At 40.1% G+C, this 20,055-nt stretch overlaps 1 protein-coding gene across 4 annotated transcripts; it reads left to right on the top strand.

The window, feature by feature from the left end:
• Nucleotides 1-222: 222 nt before the first annotated feature.
• LOC120573515 lies at nt 223-20,004 on the top strand. 4 transcript variants are annotated; one of them, XM_039823292.1, is made up of 9 exons: nt 223-4,685; nt 4,827-4,852; nt 5,125-5,227; nt 5,365-5,538; nt 6,479-6,818; nt 9,126-9,205; nt 9,514-11,167; nt 11,436-11,485; nt 19,704-20,004. In XM_039823292.1, the coding sequence occupies exons 1-7, from the start codon at nt 4,683-4,685 to the stop codon at nt 9,628-9,630; spliced, it is 843 nt and encodes a 280-aa protein (XP_039679226.1). In that variant the 5' UTR covers nt 223-4,682; the 3' UTR covers nt 9,631-11,167; nt 11,436-11,485; nt 19,704-20,004. The 4 variants fall into 4 exon arrangements, with proteins under 4 accessions (XP_039679226.1, XP_039679225.1, XP_039679227.1 ...); XM_039823291.1 differs by having other exon boundaries at nt 19,695-20,004; XM_039823293.1 differs by lacking the exons at nt 9,126-9,205; nt 9,514-11,167; nt 11,436-11,485; nt 19,704-20,004 and adding an exon at nt 7,504-7,777 and having other exon boundaries at nt 225-4,685.
• The last annotated feature ends 51 nt before the right edge of the window (nt 20,005-20,055 follow it).

Raw genomic sequence — 20,055 nt, 5'->3', positions numbered from 1 at the left:
TTTCCTCCATTTTCTCTGAACTAATGTCTTGATAGGAACAAAAGTTTACATCGTATGTTTCTCCAGAATCAGCCAGCGAGAAGGACGTCTATTTTCCGATTGGTTGCCGCTGAACCGCGTCATAGCTCATTACCATAAAGTTGACCAAAGTTCAACTTTCTGATTGACGCTCAAAACGCCCAAAACGCCCAAAACGCGACGCCGACAGATTTGACGCTCCTTGCAGCTGAGAGAAGCCAGCTTCCATTAAAAATGAATGGCTTCCGGTATCTTTAGAAGCTCAAGTCGGCGGCGGTGTGTACGTACAGTTAGAGTTTAGGTAGCCAAATCTTATTAAAAACGATGGCTGACACCTCCCAGACAGCCAGAGCTCTTGTTTATCTGAGGCCGAGACAACACCGAGTAAATATGCGGTTGATTCTGAGACGAGACCTTCAAATTGTTGCCTTGAAACTGATCTTTACAGTAGACCAAGACCCATCTCTCGAGTACTACAACACTGGTCGGCAAAGTATTCCTTAAATTGTTGTTCTATAGAAGAACAGGGGAGGTTTTGTAGTCCAGGTCCTACCAATGTTTGGTATGTACAGGCCAGAGGCGTAGGCAGTAATGGGCCAGGGCGGCACTGGCCCGCCCACTTTACTCACTGGCCCGTCCAGCCAAGTTTGATCAAAATACGTTTTGTTATGAAAAATATTCAACTATATATATTTAGGTTGTGTGTGTTTAATGGGTATTTTCTTCTGATTAAAACAAAACTGTTTAAACCAAACAATCAAACAATTAGATCAAACGCCTTCGGAACGTAGTTGGTTGCTATGGTAACAACAGGCAGACTCTCCGGGCTACCTTCAGCAGCTAACGTTAGCTAGCTGGCTATTTAGACAACGTAGCTAGCTACCACGGATGTGTTAAGCAATGCACTGTTAAAAGCGTTACCGCGACAACAATGGCTTCTCTTTAAAGTGGTATGGACAGTTTTCTTGGATGGAATCCAGTGTAAATAAGGACAAGCTTTTCTGCAGCATGTGCAGACATTTCCCCAGCGAGAGAGGAGGCCCTCACACAGGTAACATTAAGTCAAACGTCTTTCACGCTTCTTGTGTTATTAATTAAGTAACCTAGCTAACCTAGTAACCTTCCTATTTTAGTAAGAAATGGTGAATACTAATGATGGCTTCTAGCTGAAACGCGTTTGTGTTTTGTCCACATCAAATAAGAAGATAACTTCTCTGTGAGTGACCTAGTTTTGAGTTTTCTTTGACCCTGTCACTGCTGTGGACGTAATACACTGTCTAAGATTTGGCACCTGGCTGGCCACTTTTCATTATATCTTTCATAATTTAGCTAAACAATGCTTGGCTGGAAGTTTTCATTCTTTGATTTTCTTTTACTGCTGGTAGCCATTTGCTGCTCATGATCTGACCTGAGAGTCCTGAAGCAACAATGCTGTTGCATTGTTACATGTGTGATTTCTGTCTGATGTAGGCTATTCTATGTCCTGCAGTATGTAAACGCCTTCTCTGCTGTGTGGGTTCATGTTTAGTTGCCACTTTATGCAATAAAAGGGTTAATTTTATAACAGTGCTGTGCAGAGCCAATGCTGCTGTTTCTGCCGGTGCAAATATATTTTAGCCTGAATATGTTACAATCTACAGGTTTTTGTCTATATTGTTGAGTACAAACTTTTTAGACAGAGCTTTGTTGTTGAGCATGTTGGAGACAGTACTGTTATTGCCGTTGTAATGCAGTATGTTGGAAGGTAAAATCGTTGCTGTTTTTTTCAGTTAGTCCTTTTTCCTACTTCGTCTTTTAGAAAAGGCCCACCCACTTTTGTACTGGCTTGCCCAAAATACTATTTCTGCCTACGCCCCTGGTACAGGCCAGACACCATCACCCACAACCACCTTTGGGAGCGCACCAAGGAAGAACCCATGAAACTTTAAATTAGGAGTAGGAAGTGATGCTGGATCACAATCAGAAAACTGACACTTAAGGGTCTAATAATAGAGAGTGTTGCATGTTGCTCAGATTTGAAAGACTGCTGACACAAATTTGGGATTTGTCAACATGGACTGAAAAAACAAAAATTCCCATTCACCTGAGTTTTATTTGGTAGGCGGATTTCAGGACCAACTCCATTCTGGCTCTCTGTCCCCAAAAAACAAAATTTATTTTGTTAAAATTAGTGGTGGAAAAATTTTCAAAAATATCAAAGTACTGCAATGGAATAATAGAATAATATAATTACAGAATTTGAGCCTTTTTGAAACAACAGGTTACATACCGTATCAACAGAAAACAACCAAGCTAAATCTGGCAAATACATTTTAAAATGTTAAAATGATCAATAAACTAGACAACAAACTATTCAGTTTCATTATTAAGTCTTTAAATGAAGTATAAATTTAGCTCACATCACTGAAAAGGAAATAAAATAGGTGTTATTTACTTTTCTGTAGCTTGTACCTGCTGCCATTTTTGGTGTGGCTGTCAGCAAATCTTTAAATGTTCGCCTGAGAACTTGTGGTACCAACGTTGATGAGATCGATAGTTTCAGGTTCTCTCCAGCATGCACTGCTACGTTTTCATCAAAGAGGCTGTCAAAGTGTCTGTGCCGCTCCTGTCACTGGCAGAGCAGACACACTTTGCTCCTCTCTTAATACATCCATGCCCACCCCCCGTAGGGAATTTACGTCCGCCATAGTTATCATTGTTTAGATTCCAGTGCAGTGGTTCCGAAATAACAAATCTGACAGTGACTGTCTGGCAAAAATGCTGCGTCATGCTTACTAATTGTGATCATATTTGTAAACGCAGCGGAGATCCCTTTGATCTCCGTAATCACCTGACGATCGTATCACCTGCTGTTGGACTGCTCCCTTACACAGAGCGACCTGCGAAAAGAAGCCTCAGACAGCTTAAACTATAGGTGGTATCAGTGAAATGTCCTGATTCGTGAGTGCCACAAGGCCTTTGCAAATTTATTGGTATATACTGTAATTTGTGTAGATAAAAATAAATAATGACTGAAATCGCAGTTTCAAAATACACTTCGTTTGCGTTTTGCCTCAAGAGAGAATGAGGATGAATAGCTTTCGTGAGCACATTACCTGAAAGAAGACAAGAACACTTTTTAATGTATTAATTGTTTGTGACAAGTAAATTGTGGGCATGAGAGCAAGTTATAGAGAAGAGACTAAGATTATGCTACTTTCTCAAGGCTCCGTGCTCTAGCCATGACATCACCCATTGTTAGTCACGCAATACACACCCTTTATAAACGCAATGGCTGAAAGGAACACTAAACTTAAACGATTGATAAAAGATATCAAAACACTGAATAGACCCTGAATGGCTGAATTTTTCATGAGTGTTTTAAAGTTTGAATCACGTCAGTAGGTGAAATTTGAAGGAGGAGTAGCATTTTGAAGTAGAAGAGGATTTGAAGGATTTAAAGTCTGCATCTCACTTTCATTGTAATAAAAAAAGTTGAAAAAAGCTTAATATTTGAAAAAGTAAAAATAGCAGAACAAAAGTTGAAGAGGAGCCGTCATGTCCTTAAAGAGCTGAACATTTTGATATTTGAATAGTTTTTGTAGCTGAACGTATGCAGAAGTTAGAGACGACCACAAAATGTACGGAAGAAGAAAATTGAAGAATAAAGAACAGGAGAACAATACTGTGAATGCTGTTGAATGAGCGTTCATATAATTAGATATGGCACAACCACTTTTTTTCTGTTGCACACCTCCAATTTGTTTTTTTGGCAAGGTTACGGACCACAAAATACAAGTATGAACCTGAAAATGTTATATAATAGGTACACTTTAAGGTTTAGGCAGCCAAATTTGATTACAGACGATGGCACCTTTTTTTATCCGAGACTGAGACAAGACCAAGTAAAAATGTGGTTGATTCGGAGACGAGACCTTCAAAAAGTGGCCTTGAGACCAAGACCCGTCTCTGGTACTACAACACTGTTGTAGTCCACAAAATGAACGGAAGAAGATGTCGTAACAAACACTTTTCGATATAAAACCCTGTATTGTGTGTTTGCGTGTGTTGTTCTCATTTCTGTATCAGAATACTTGAAAACCAAACAAAAGTCTTCCGGGAAATCTTTAACATCGGGGATTGTGTCTGATGATATGGTCCAGTGCGTGACTTACTGTATGCCTGCTTGCGTGTTCTTGTGTTCTTATTGTTCATTGAGTGAGGATAGAGTGACGTTATGTCCTCAAACTGGTTTTGCTGTCTTCCACAAAAACCTCCGACAGCATGACACTATTTCAAAGTATTTATCTAGCTGCTTATCTATAGTCTGCATCTGATTCCAATCACATATCTGTGACACTGAGTTACAATTATTAAACACGTAAATCAAAGTCTCTTTCTCAGTCCCCGTGGTTAAATTAGTTGTTACTGCATGAGTGGGGTTTTCTATTTCTGTGTTTCTGCCGGCCTTTCTCATACAGGTACATACATATAAAGATGTCCCACTCTAATTAGTATTATAAATAGTTTAATAGATGCAATGTGTTTATGTCATGTAGTATTCATATTGTATTGTTACTGTCATCGTAAGTTAATTTCCTTCTGGTAAAAGGAGTGGTAATTTGAATCATCAAGGGGCAGGACTGGCCTTTATTTAGTTTCTCTTCAATCTCTCAGGACGCACCATGGTGAGTAGGTGTCTTTCAGTTCTCTGCTTTGCAATTATTTTATATCATTTTGATTTAATTCCACATTTCTTATTTTATTTCTGTTGTCAGTGAAATGTGTAATTGTTGTAATTTGTCTTGAATTATTTCTGGTTGCATCAGGCTGCGAGAGAAGAACAGGCAAACAGGTGAGTCCTCTGATTTATTGAACTACTACTAAGTTAGTATTCATGCATCTGTCATGTCTGTTTTAGGTACTTTACATCCTCAGTCTGGTTACACACACAGCCAACTGTTGTTGTTTAAAATTTGTCTTTATATATTTTAATTTTAAATATGTTAAATACATTTAAAAACAACCTTTGAAACAGTCAGTTCTTTAGGAAATGTGGGAAGATGTCCAGTGTTGGTGTGCTGATCTTTTCAGATTTCCTAAAAACGTTTAATTTTATTATTTTAGAGCTGCAGAATGGCGGGAAGACCATTTCAGGTCGAATGCTTTCCGGATTATTAACATAATGTTGGAACTGAATTCAGAACATGCTACAGTGCTCGTGGATGAGGTTCGTCTGAGACTGTTATGAACTTGAAAACTTAAAGTGCTATTCTTTTGGACATACTGCTTGGCCCTGGCTGACATAGTGTATTTTTTACACAACACAGAAAATGATATCTCTTTGAATGTGTTTTGACATTACAGATTCTTCACAGCATCTTCTTTTTGGGAAAGATAAATGATCCACAGCATCCCCCAGAAAGTATTGTGACTGATGCCGATATGCTGGATGGCTTGAAGATCATCTACCCTCGGCCTTTTGACCACTTTTCCTCTCAACTGCCCAAGCGGAGTCCATTCTCATGTGTGCTAGACATGGTAAGATGAAAGCTTGTCTAAAGATAATACAATTGTTCTTTGTAAAGTTGTACAGGACTGCTACTTCTCCTCAACATTCTCAAATATTACAGTATGGTTCAAAATGATTTGATGCATTTATGCAGAGATGGCAAAAGTACTCACTTCTCGTACTCAAGTAGAAGTACAGATACTTGTGTTAAAAAATACTCTGGTAAAAGTAGAAGTACTGATTTAACTTCTTTACTCAAGTAAAAGTAACAAAGTACAGGCTTGGAAATTTACTTAAAGTATAAAAGTAAAAGTAGCCTTGCGAATGACAACCATTTTTTATGCAAAGCTACCTGGACACACAAATATTACTAGAGTACAAGCTGAGAAACCTCAGTGGACATGGAAAAAAGGCTCTTTATATTCCATTGTATACATTTTATATGGATGTCTGCCAAGGCGTAAAACATCACATATATGATTATTGTGACAGAGACTGGGACTCCAGGTTAATAAGATTCTGACTGAGAAGAAAGATATGAATTCAATTGAGATTCTGTGAGAAATCAAAGATCCAGTTTCTCTTTTTTAATCTTCATTTAAAGGGATCTGCATGTATGTATGTGCTCACATATGGCTTCTGGAAAGAAAATGAAGGATAAAATATGAATTACTAAACAGTTTTTAAACACTTTGTGCTCTGTGTGGCGCACACGCCCACTCGTGGTGTGAGTCGCGCGTCCGCGCTATTCCCTGACATTATGACCTCTTGTACAAAACCAAAGTAACGAGCCAATTTAAAAGAATTTATGGAGTAGAAAGTACCGATATTCGTGTTAAAATTTAAAAGTGAAAAGTCGCCACAAAAAAAAGTAAAGTAAAAATGTCTTAAAAATCTACTTGAGTAATAGTAACAAAGTACTTCCCATTTCTGCATTTATGTGATGCATATTTGTGTGACTGCTTGCAGATTGTCCTCCTGACTGGAGAAGAGAATGAAGAGGAAATTAAGAAGAAGGTGCGTGAGATTACCAAACAACTGAGGAGGGGTAGAACAAGGCCTCTTATCTCCTCCACCATCTGTGTATCTCAGATCCCAAATTCAGTCAGGTACTATGGTGTCTCCATGTCCACTGCTGGGCGTATTCCTGGTAGAATCATGGTTGCTGCATCCTGTCTTAGCTCCTGGGACAGATATGTGGCTGGTGCAGTGATGACCTACTACCTAAATAATGCCAACATACCAGATTTTGATGGGATCATCAGACTGCCAGAGAATGTCCGGTGTGAGGCGTTCAACATCCTTCAAGGTACACACCTGCCTCCTTGCAGAGCATGTGGGAATATGTTTGGTTTGAGAAGTCCAACAGACCATGAGTGGCCCTATGGTAACTGTGCTGAAGTTGAAAGTCTGAGCGACTTGTTTAAAAATGTCGAGGAAGTCAGAGAGCAAGCAACACTAATAGTGGCAAATAACATGGAGGAGAACAGGCGGAGTGTCCAGACAGAGCTTGAACATCTGCTGAGACAGCGCAACTTTACATGGGATGGAAATTTCTTCACCCCACAATGAGTTTCAAGTGTGGTGAAATGCTTTGGCCCCCTGCTCTTTCCTTTTAAATCATACCTTTGTGTCTTAAAGTTACAATGTGTAGGACATTACCAGATTTAACTAAGTGGCTCAGACTTTCAGCTTAGTTTAAAACATTAAAACATTATTCAGATCTACTGAAATGAGCGTGTTAACCTGAATCCTTGAATATTAAATATTGTAAGTAGAATTCTTACGTTGCTTCAATTCTTTTGATTAAAGTATTTATTTTAACAATGAAGATACAAATGCATCAATGGAAAATATTAAACCAAAAAGTGGGTCAGTTGTTTAAATGTAGCAAGTAGAAGATGATGTATTAAATATGTCATTCATAATAAAATGACACTGGTGTTAACTCAAATGCATGATTTGTTTTGATTTCATGTCCTGCAACCTGAAAGAAGTGATCATTTGCCAAAGAGATGATAATTAAAAGCACCAGGACGAATCTTAACAGAAGAGAAAATTGATATAGTTTGACATGTTGTTGATACATCATATTTATGAATATCAGATATATGCTGTTGCACTGTGAGAAATCATTTTGATATATGAAGCCAATATGTTTAAAATGTGTCCAGTAGCTGAACAAAATTGTGACAAATCTTTTTGAAAAGAATGCCACCTAAACGTGGTCAGGTCTGGACTTTAGCTTCTTCACCGTAACCCCCAGAGTTAGACAAGTCCATACAGACCCTTCTCATCTCCGTGCGTGCTATGACTCTGTCTGACGGCTCCACCGGTAGCTTAGCCCAGCACAGATCCTGCAGGTAACTGGCTCCAACTAGCCTACTGCTCCGAATAAGTGACAAAATAACATGTCCCTATTTACATGTTGTGATTTGTAGAGTCACAGCATGTACAAAGAACATCATAACATGACACACAGCCATCTTCTAACCGTATACATACCGGGAACTATATTCTCAGAAGGCAAAGCTCACTGATTTGCTTTGCAGCAAGCCTTTCTGAGAATATAGTTCCCAGTTTGTTTAGAGTTAGAAGGTGGCTGTGTGTCATGTTAAGTTGTTTTTTTTGTACATGCTGTGACTCAAATCACAACATGTAAATAGGAACATGTTGGCGTTATTTTGTCACAATTCGGAGCAGTAGGCTAGTTGGAGCCGGTTACCTTCAGGTTCTTTGCTGGGCTTAGCTAATGCTGGAGCCATCAGACAGCCTTACAGCACGCACGGACATGAGAAGGGTATGTATGGACTTGTCTAACTCTGGGGGATATGGTGAGTAAGACAAAGTCCCAATAAGTTGGTGTGTTCCTTTAATACAGGATTAAAGAATAAGTAATTGAGATTAAAAATTCAGACACAGTTTGGTCTCTACCAAAACAGTTTTAAAGTTCAACTCCTGAGTGTGTGTGTGTGTGTGTGTGTGATACGTACGACCAACAGGCAAATGGATATTCTTCTTTTGCCAAGTTGAACATGAGTGAATGTGAAAAATTTATAAATAAATGCCCCCTCTTTTAGCCTATATTACCATATTCAAAGATGAACTTGAAAGACGAAACACAGTGTCTGAAATCTATAGAGAACAGCAACACATACCGAATCATTCAAACAGAATAAACAAGAACACTTACAGAAGAAAATAGATAAATAAATGGATTGGTTGGGGAGAGGTTCACAGATTGTCTTTATCACAAGGAACCTAAAATAATATCTTTCAGGGAGAAGTCTTGATGAATATTTACTCTGAAGGTTAAAATATTACATCTGTTCCAGCTGTGGAAGTTGTGTAAGAACATGTGTCAGATGTTTAAAATGTAAAAACCCATTGTTTTGCGTCTATAATCAGCCCAAGAGCTTTCATTATATGACTTAATATGACGTAGTCATGTTTACAATTATATATTGGGGGGGGTCCAGACCCCACTGCACACACAAAAAATCCTTTAGAATAGAATATACTTCATAGTCATTGTACATGCTTGTGTACAATGACAACAGGACCTACCTTTTGTCTTCTGCATACTCCTTAACCTTGTCTCCTGTTCTTCCCTCAGACTCATCCCCCAGAAACAGTCCCACGGACCCAGCCCAAAACCCCATCTCTGCAATAATAATTAATAAAGGCTGGTTTAAGGTATTTCTTCCTGACTCCATGTATTAATGCTCATGGGTAGCCTAAATGGGTTCCACTGTTATACTGTATGTCAACAAGATTCAACACGACATTTTCACCTGGCTATACCCAATGTTAAGATCTGTAGTGGTATTTATGCAAATTAGCACATATGTAATTAGGTTATGCACCTTTTGCTCATATTAACAAACAATTTCCAAAAACGTGTAATACATTTTTTGTTTGTCTTGATGTAAGTAATCAACTCAGTGATTTTTATGGTGATATCTAAAGGTTAAAATGTTTACCTTATCACCTTTTCACCACAGGATGGCAGCATTGCCTCAACGCTGAAAAAACACATCTTGTCTGAAACTCTGTCCTATGGAGATTTGAGCAAGGGGTTTTGTGGGGGGGCTCAACATTACACCTGCTCCGAGATCTAGGGCTATGAGGCTAAGAACTACAAAAAAACTTGAGGGAGCTCTCAGAAGAGGCAGAGAAGGCCAGCTTCTGGTTATGGCTGAGGAGGCGTGACAAGATCTGGGGAAGTAGCAGCTCTTGAGGAAGAGTTAGCTGTACTAATGTTGGTGTGTGTTTCTAGACACACTACCTACCTGCCTTGTGTATTATCCGTGTCATAAAGCTGTGTGTTTATGCACCTTTCTGGTCTCTGGACAGCAGTTTGCAGGTGTATAGTTTGACTGAAGGCGACAGATTTTCCCAGAAGGCAACAAAAGCTGCACTTGTCTACTCATCAGCTGTAAGTTTGTTTAGTTCATGAAGAGGCTTTTCCAGTTTGAAGTATATCTGTTTAAACATTACGGTTACACTGTTTTTGTGTCTTTTACATAGCTTACTGAGATTTAAACTTAACGTAAATTCTTTCAGGAAGACTTCTAAACTTCATCCACCGCTCTCTCTTCCTAAAACTAATCAGCTGTTTCGAGGCGTTCACACTTTTCAGTTAAACCAACCAGAATTGTCCATGAATTCCACGAGCCTATCACAGCATGACATCCCTGCTTTAATTCTGTTCTTCTCTCTGCTGCTGTCAGTTGTCATTTCAGGCAAAGTGTGCAACCCTGCTCCTCCCCCCCCCTTCCACCTCCAGTCATCGTCACCCACGGCAACCTGGGTGACGATGACTGGAGGCAGACCGCTCCCATCGGCTCCTTCGGTCCAGTCTTCAGGGTCCTTCACCCCCACCACCAGTGTCTAGACTCCATCGGGGGGATATGCCTTGGCTCCACTACCCCTTATAAAATTATTTTTATAATGATGGATTCGATTCGCCAAAGACTCTGTACATTTCATATTAGGCATATGTACAAATAAACCAGTGTATATTTTCACAAAGTCTCTCCTGATTGAAATGTGTGACTCATGATTAGATCATCTGTGAGTTTTCTCTGCTCTGGTTTGACTGGTTTATTAAGCCAGTTATTGTGAGAACTTTACTCTTGTCTTCGATTGGTAGTTGAACCTTACAGTGAGCATATCTTTACAGAACGGACTAAATGGATCACCAAATCCAGAGTTACACAGCGCACAGGACACGTTTTGTCCAGAAAACACGTCCGAAAACATGTTTGAGTGCTTGAGTTGCATTTACTGAAAATATTTGACTTGGCTTAATCAGTACTAATTTAACTGATATTCAAAAAAGTACAAGTATCAGTTACTCCATATATTTAATCACTGAGAACCTCATACCTTTGAGTTTATGAACTCAAAACAATTGTCACAACATCAAATCACAAGGGGGGGGGGGAGGAGCAAAGTGTGTCTGCTCTGCGCTGTGACAGGAGCAGCACCTTTACACAGAGACAGACAGCCAGGTCGCCTCTTTGATGAAACCACCATTGTGTATACTGGAGAGAAACTAAAACTATCAATCTAATTTCACTGGTTCTCAGGCGAACATATAAAGATTTGTTGACAGCCAAATCAAAAATGGCAGCAGGTACAATCTACAGAAAAGTAAGTAACACCTGTAGTATTTTATTTCCTTTTCAGTGGTGTGAGCTAAATGTATACATCATTTAAAGACTTAATAATGAAACAGAATAGTTCATTGTCTAATTTAATCATTGATCATTATTGTTAACATTTTAAAATGTATTTGTCAGATTTAGGTTGGTTGTTTTCTGTTGATACGGTATATAACCTGGTGTTTCAAAAAGGCTCAAATTCTGATTAGATTATTCCACCACTACTTTTAACAAAACAAATGTTTTCTTGGTGACAGAGACCCAGAATGGAGTCTGCTCTGAAACCTCCCTGCCCTATCAAACCGAGGTGAGTGGGTAATTTATTCATACAGCCAATGTTGGCAAATGACAAATTCTTGTAAAGAAATCTCCCAGACAGCCGAGGCTTGGGAGTGCGTGTTAAGTGGGCGGGGAAATGGGGTTAACAGTAACACATTATGGTTGTTGGTTGAGTTTGAAGCAGGAAATTGTTCATCCAATCACAGTTATGTTAACACATAAATCAGATGATACACAGCAGTTGAGCGATATCCCTGCAGTTGTGGTCTTGCAATAAAATCCTGGGTCCTTTTTATCCAAGACAGACGATTTGGAGACAAGACCTTCAAAAAGTGGTCTTGACACCAAGACCCGTCTCCAGTACTACAACATTGTTGTAGGCATCCATAAAATGTATGGAAAAAGATTTATTCTTCACCATGAAGAATGCAACAATGTTACCAAACTATGATTGCATCTTTTTTGTTCTGCTTACTTATTGTTTACAATACATAGAGGCAAGTTTACACATTCCCCCTTTAGTGGTTCTGGATAGGCCTATATTAGTTTTGTTGAAAGTCACTTTATACAGTATGACTACATTATTTTGATGGTGTATGTGATTCAAATATGAGCTACTGAATGAGTAGTTATTGTGCATACTATAAATAAAATCCTGCAGGCTCCACTGTGTCAGCCTATAGGTCTAAATTTGTTCAACTTCATTTAATCTATTTATTTCTGTGATTACAATTGGAAAAGTTACAATGGTACACAGCTCTGTTTACACTTTATTTTAGTAGTTCTTTAAATATAGTTTGTACATTTTTTATTTCGCTCCTAATTTGGCAGTGTAAGCAGCTGTTACCCATGCCAATAAAGCCCCTTTTAGTAGAGTTGAATTAAATTGAAAGAGGCTGATAATATTGACACTATGTAGATGACAACCAACCTCTATACGAACGTATTTGCATGTGTCATAAAGGAGGGTGGTGGGGGAGCGTTGAAAGTAAAATATAAAATGGAGCATAAAAAAGGACCGACAACACCACCTAGGTTTTGCTTAAGGCCTAGGACCTCTTTAAAACTACAGTAGGTAAAAGATTAAAAACAGGTTCTTTGTGCCAGGGGAGAGCAGTAAAAGTGTATTTAAAACAATGAATAAAAAAGAAAAGGTTAAGAAATAACGCATTTATTTTAAAAGGATAAAACAATAAAAAAAAAAAAAAACTAAAAACACAACCACTAAAATAAGGTCACTAAAATAAAGTTAAGACAGTCCAACGGAACAGGAGTCTCGGCTTTAAAACGTCCACAGGGCTCTGCCAGGAATCAGCCTCCTTTTCATAGGTCACCATCCTTGGTCATAACCTGCAACATAAACTCTGGCAGTAAAACATCCTTAGGAACTGCTACCACTTCATACCATTTACCACCACGGTCTCAAAAAAGGGACTTACGCGGGAGGGAGAGGTTTTACGCTCTCCCACTTTCTGCCGCTAGCGGTCGGTGTTGGTGTTTCCTTTGTTGTAGCTTCAGGGCTCTAAGGTTCTTTCTCCTTTTCTCTTCGGTCGATCTCCTGCCTGCTTCTCCGCCTGGTCAGTATGCTGTCAGTACCCGATCTGTTCCACGGGCACGATCCGTTCTGCGCATGTGCAAGATGACACGTATGCCATGACGTATGCGCAGACGATAATACTGTTTACGACCTGCCCGATCTGTTCCACGCAAGGGGTAAGCTTCGCTTCAGAATGCGAACCTCCGATGGCGCCATTTTGTTGCTACAAAGCGATCACCTCTTAATAGCATTCCACTGACCACCATTTTTTTTTTACGTCACTTTGACAGCGAATAACTTTACATCTGAAGCGTTTAAAGACTATTTGTCCATTGTTTATTTCTAAAGAAACACGACAATGTATAAAAGGCTCCATTACCTTGTATCTCCCGTTATGGCTCCGTAGCAGACGCTTTTGTAAAAATAGGCTAACGATTGTGTCATAACCAAGTGACTTACTGTCGCACAGTAGAGGAATAACCGTACAGTACAGGAGAAGCTCGCAGGCAGTTTCGACTTACAGTAGCTGTTTAGGTTTAATTACTAATGTTAACTAGCATGTTAGTTAGCAATAATTAGCCTGTGCTTATGTTATCTCCTTACATATACCTACACTCTCCGTCTCTGTAAGATTGTGAATGATTGAGATTTCTCTCGGCACAGCTACCAGAAGACTTACAACTTTCAGACACATTGCTCACGTCACATTTATGTTGTTTCCGTCAGTTGGAGGCTGCGCAGTAACGCAAGAGATCACCGGAAAAGTGCTTCTAATAGCCTTCACTGGTCTCCGTCCAGAGCAACGGGATCTATTGGTCCTATATATATATATATATATATATATATATATATATATATATATATATATATGTCAATGATTCCACGCTAGCCTCCACCGGGATAGCTAACAGCTAATTCGGCTAACCGCTAGCCGACAGCCTAAAATAACGCATGCGCAGAATGGATCGTGCAGGCAGAACGGACAGCTAGATTCAGTCTAAAATAACGTTAAGTCAAACTTAACGGGAGAAGCAGGCTACAGCTAAATTAAGACTTTACAGTAATAACAATAAAGACAAGTATTGAGTGATTGTATTTTAAATGAGCACAAGTAAAGTAGAACTGACGTAACAGCTGTTATATATGTTAACAGTTATTTATATAAGTTTTATTTTGAGGGTCTTTTAAAGTTTACATGCTGTCTCAGCTAGCGGTTAGCCAAATTAGCTGTTAGCTAAACTAACGTTAGCTTAACTGTGGAGGCTAACGGCAGACCGCTATAATCACCTAGCGGTCCGCCGAATTAGCTATTAGCTAAACTAACGTTAGCTGGATGCTAGCGTGGGAACAGGCTCCTTACATTTGGGCCACGTATGGCCCACATGACATTCACCGTAACTCAGGCCGGACCCGGCTCCTTACATTTGGGCCACGTCTGGCCCACATGACAGTCGCCGTAACCCAGGTTGGGGCCGGCTCCTAACATTTGGGCCACGTCTGGCCCACACGACACTCGCCGTAAGTCAAGTCAGGCCTGGCTCATTTCATTTGGGCCACATCTGGCCCACACGACATTTGCCATTGCCGGAACTGAGCCGTAAGTGCCAAAAGTGGCCCAAATTTGGCCCAAATGTGTCTGCTATCTGGGTTGGGTAGTGTCGTAAATCCTCGTACCACAGCGCATGCGTGAACATCTTGCGCATGCGCAGAACGGATCGTGCAGGTGGAATGGATCGGGTACTGACATATGCTCTGTCGTGCTTCAGCGTCTTCCCTGGTGTACTCTCCTCCATCTTCTACGTGTCTCATACTCTCATGCCTCCCTCATGTTCTCCATGGCCTCCTCCTTCTCCCTTCTGCCTCTGCCCTGTTCCTGCTCTGTCCTTTTAATCTAAGGGCCAATCAACCCCTTCTCACTCCCAGGTGCGAGTCATTAGCATGATTAGGCCTGCTACAAAGTTCACTGGCGGAAGTCAACATTAAAAACAACACACATTTCAGAATAAAAGCATGCAATAAAAGATAAAAACACAGCAAATAAAACCACAGGAAATCCAATAAAAGCATGCTAAAATAAAAATAAACTTCCGCCGCGTGACACATGTAAAGCAGAAAAGTAAGATCCAAATCAGGTCACTTGGGACACATTGAAACGTGATACCGAGAGGTAACAAAAGGGCTGATGACAGGACAAACTAACACGTAAAGGAACAATTAATGTTTCATTTTATAGTCTGATGTCATCTCACTTCTTAGTTGTTTTAAAAGTGTAGAGTTTAAAAAAAAACTTTTTTGTTTCTATCTGGGGTCCGTGTACTTTTTCGTTCATTCGATTTTCATTTCATAAACAGGTATTAAAAAACAAAAAACGATTTGATTTTCGTTTTAAAATACGACATTTGAAATTGAAATACAATGCGTTTTTTCTTTTTCATGGTCGAAATGGGATGGGAGAAATTTAAAATATGCTGTGATTTTCATTTTCTATTTTATATAACAAAAATAAAATCACTGTCAAAACAGAAACAAAAAGGCTTGTTTTTTCATATTCAGAGACCGGATGTTGTCACTTCCAAGGCAACAGCGCCAGCCTAGCCTACCAGTGTTCAGCCCAGGCCAAAATTACTTTGGAAACCTAGCTATACTCTTGATAACTCTTGGGGGAATTTTATTTCATAATGTCATATGTATTTTATATTACCTCTCCCTGCCTCCCTGTCTCTACCCACCGCAGACAACTTCCGCCGAAGAGAGTCGAACCAGCGAGAGCATAGACTTTCGGTTCCGACGGCTGTAACGTTACCGTCGCCACGCCGCCGCACAATCCCAGCAAACTTTCTGTTGCTGCCGCTGCTTATGGGCGTGATCTGGCAGAGAGTCACCGGGGGTTCGGGATCAGATCATGGGGATCAGACCATGGGGATCAGACCTCCGGTGCTGGGTCTAATATTCTAATATTAGCTGCTGCTGCAGCTAGCTAGCAGCTAGCCACCAGCCCTGTGACCTCGGTCCTCGCGGTTCGCTCCCCGGGACTGACTCTGCAGAGCTGGCGTTACCTGCTCTATGATCAATGAGCAATGATCAAGGATTACCAAATTTCTCTCTCATATTGCTCCTCATAACCACTGAAAACTGTCAAAAATCTAACCCAGAGTACAATTATTATGGACGTTAGCTGACATTAAGGGTTTCTGCTTCATTAAGGGAAATTGTAAGGAAAAAGCTTAACATGGTTAAAGGGGTGATAGAATGATTATATAGGGTATTTCACACTGTTCCTTATGGTCTCCTAATGGGGTATGTAACATTGGTTGGGCTGAAAATGGCCCAGGTGCTATTTCTTTTGGCCCTTATGCATCCCTGTGTTTTGGCTCTATTTGGAACGACAGCTTTTCTTCCAAATATGGTATGCTCGTGAATATTTAGATGAGCTGCGCGCTGATTGGTTGAGAAGAATTGCAATACACACACATTAGAGACACGCGCTGATTGGTTGAGCGAATCCAATACAAACACATTAGAGACACACACACACACACACACTGCTTCCCTGCGCACAGCGCACACACACAAACACAGACACGCACACACACACACACACACACACACACACACACACACACACACACTCACACACCGCAGGATACCGCACACACACAAACACAGACACACACACACTGACACACTCCGCTGCACAGCGCACACACACAGGCACGCTGTCTGTTACATGCCCAGACATGCCCAGGAGAGAGCCGCAGCGGCTAAAACAGCCGAGACAAAATAAAAAAGTTTCAACACTTTCATTATAACAAGTGTTGTTCTAACGTTACTCTTGCGACATAAAAAAAAACACCACCAAAAAATTAACTCACCTTTTTAGCTAGTAAGCGTGGGGAGAGGAGAGTGAACCCCTGCAAGCCTGTCCTCTGCCAGTGCCTCTGCAGCGCTGCGTTAGATCCACAACTCCCTCTCGTCCGATGTACTCGTTCTAAACCCTTTTCTCTGGGCCAGTAGGCTATTCCGTTGTACAGTCTGGAACACTGCATTTACGACCATGGTTCATTTTCAATATCCTTGCAAAACCTCCAAACTTTCTTCTTTTCTAAAGTACACTGCGCAGCTCGTGTGGGAGATCCTGACACAGCTCCAGCTCAGTGAGTCTGTGAAGGCGGTGAGGCCGACAGGGAAGGCAGCAAACCCGGCCAGCAGCCGCCGCCTGTCTCGGCAGATTGTGGAGCTTGTGAAGTCCGACACTGACTTACCAAATTTGCAATTAGCCATCAATTTCCATAAAACGGCCCGTGTTTGAGTTTTACATAGTTGATTTCTCGCATAAAAAAGTCTAAGAAGTAATTTGTAATGGAATAGGAGATCTACGACCTAGATTTAGAAGACTAACTGACCTCAGATCAGTTAGTGGCCTATGTAAATTTGGGTGTTACAAAGATAGAAGGTTGAGCAAATGAGGAGGATTTGGGAGGTTGACGTCAACTTCCAGCTTTGTTGAGATTCGCCCGTTTTCAGAGGCAGTTTCAAATTGTGAGATTTGCAGAGGAAAGGGGTGTCAATGGGACTTTGAGCTTCTATGTATGTCCTAGTTACCCACTAAACTGTCATTATTCAACTATGACAGGGTAAAATCGGTTTTGCATTCTATCACCCCTTTAACCATTAAGCTTTTTCTCGTTAAGCGATTTTTTGATCACTGTTTATAAACAGTGATCAAAAAATCTAACCCAAAGTCGTTATGGACGTTATCTGACTGATAACTGACTGATATTTGATTGATCATTGTTTAGGTACATTAAAGTTAAGCTTTTTCACGTTAAGCGTTTTAGAATGTCCCGGCTGCAGCTGAGGGAATCTGTAGCCTAACTTCCGTTTTTTGCCCCCCTTTACATAAATATACATATGGCTATGAAATAGATCATGAAATACAGGCTTTAGTCATAATACTTCAATAGCCTAAATACATGTATGTTTTACTATGTATTTCGAGGGACTTTTATTTATTCCATCTATTTATATGCACGTTATATTTAAGGGAAGTTTGGTTATCTCACAGACTCAGACTAAAAGCAGCAGCAAGCTGACATCAGTGCATCATAGCATATCACTATCTGCAAATAAAATAAAATATGAATAAATCACGAGCGCGGCAGATTCCCAGCTCAGCTAGAGCGGGTAACGCAGCTCTGCAGACGGACCAGAGTCAGTCAACACCGGGGAGCGAACCACGGGGACCGAGGTCACAGGGCTGGTGGCTATCTGCTAGCTAGCTGCAACAGCAGCTAATATTATAATAGACCCAGCACCGGAGGTCAGATCCCCATGATCTGATCCAGAACCGCCGGTGACTCTGCCAGATCAGCAACAGAACGTTTGCTGGGATTGTTAAACGGTGGCGTAACGATAACGTTACAGCCGTGAACTGAAAGTTTCTGTTTCCTCAGCTGGTTCCGATTAGGGGCGAAGTTGTCTGCGGCGGGTAGAGACAGAGAGTCAGAGGGAGGCAGGAGGAGAGGGGAATAAATACATGTGGCATTATGAAATAAAATTCCCCCAAGCATTATCAAAAGTATAGGTTTCCAAAGTAATTTTAGCCTGGTCTGAAAGCAACACTGGTAGGCTATGCTGGCGCTGTTGCCTTGGAAATGACAACATCCGGTCTCTGAATATGAAAAAAAAACTTTTAACTTTTTATTATTTTTTTTTGTTATATGAAATAGAAAATTAAAATCACCGGCCCATTTTAATTTCTCCCATCCTTCCGTATGAAAAAGGAAAAAATACGCGTGTATTTCAATTTCAATTGTTGTATTTTAAAACGAAAATCAAATAACCATTAGTTTTTTGTTTTTTAAGTCTGTTTATGAAATGAAAATCGAATGAACGAAAAAGTACACGGACCACGGTTAGTGCTAAAGTATAATCCGTTTTTCGTTTCAAACCAAAAACGGAAAAACAAAACTATGAGATCCGTTTTCTCGTTTTTCCAATGTCCATACAAATTAAAAATTAACTGGAAAACTGCTCGTTTTTCAACTGTTGTTTTGTTTTATTCATGTTTCCGTTTTAACCCAAGAGGCGAGAATACGGGCCTTTTTATAATGTGCATAATCATTGAAAATCTGATGGAACACAGGTCTCGTTTGTAATATAATATTTTTGGTCTTACGTCTTAAGATCAAAGTTGACTAAAACAAATCCGCTCTGGACAGGAAGTAACGTTAACGTGTCAAAATAAAAGTATGAGAGCTGTAATAACTGCCAGAAGAACAATGTACTTTAGCTTTTGCCTGTAGCTTGTTCGATTAAGCTACAGTTAATTATTTAGGGTTATATAAAGTATTTAATTGAGCAACATTCATTAATATAAGCCACACACAAAGGGAGTAAGAATGGATATTGTTTTAAAATAGAAATAGGATTCTAATAATTTTTAAATCACATTTTAAATAAAATCTGCATTCCCCTAGCATTATGTGTGGCGTTATTGAATAGTTTTACTCTAATCTTAAATCAGCCAGTAAAAAAAAGGCAAAAATATATAAGGGCTTTTTTAAATTGCTCTGCAGAATATTGTATGTGACATGGTTGACCACATTAGTTGCCAGTGAACATGTCAATGTGATGAAGAACATAAATTAACAAGTTAAAGTGTACTGGAGACTCTCTCATTCTGGTCTGGTTTCCTCAGGCCCTGCAGACTGGACCAGAGTTCATGGTGAGCATGGTAGACCTCCTCACTGCTGGACCTGTGCCTGGATCACCCAGCTCGTTAGAGGTTCACTGCTCATACTAAGCCCTTGAAACAGTAGTTGGCCAATATTGGATAATAAAATATAATACATGATAGGTATTGTGTGGTTGAATTACAATAAGGAATGGTCAATGGTAAGCACTGTGGCCTCACAGCAAGAAGCTACTGGGTTGGAACCCTGGTGGCCCGGGGCCTTTCTGCTTGGAGTTTGCATGTTCTTCCCGTGTCTGCATGGGGTTTTCTCCAGGTGCTCTGATTTCCCTCTCCCTTTTACTTAATTGTAAGTCGCTTTGGATAA

The sequence above is a fragment of the Perca fluviatilis genome, chromosome 14 (assembly GCF_010015445.1).
Source record: "Perca fluviatilis chromosome 14, GENO_Pfluv_1.0, whole genome shotgun sequence".
Classification (NCBI taxonomy): Eukaryota; Metazoa; Chordata; class Actinopteri; order Perciformes; family Percidae; genus Perca; species Perca fluviatilis.
The sequence above is the reverse complement of the archived record's forward strand: the minus strand, read 5'-3'. Positions and strand labels throughout refer to the sequence as shown.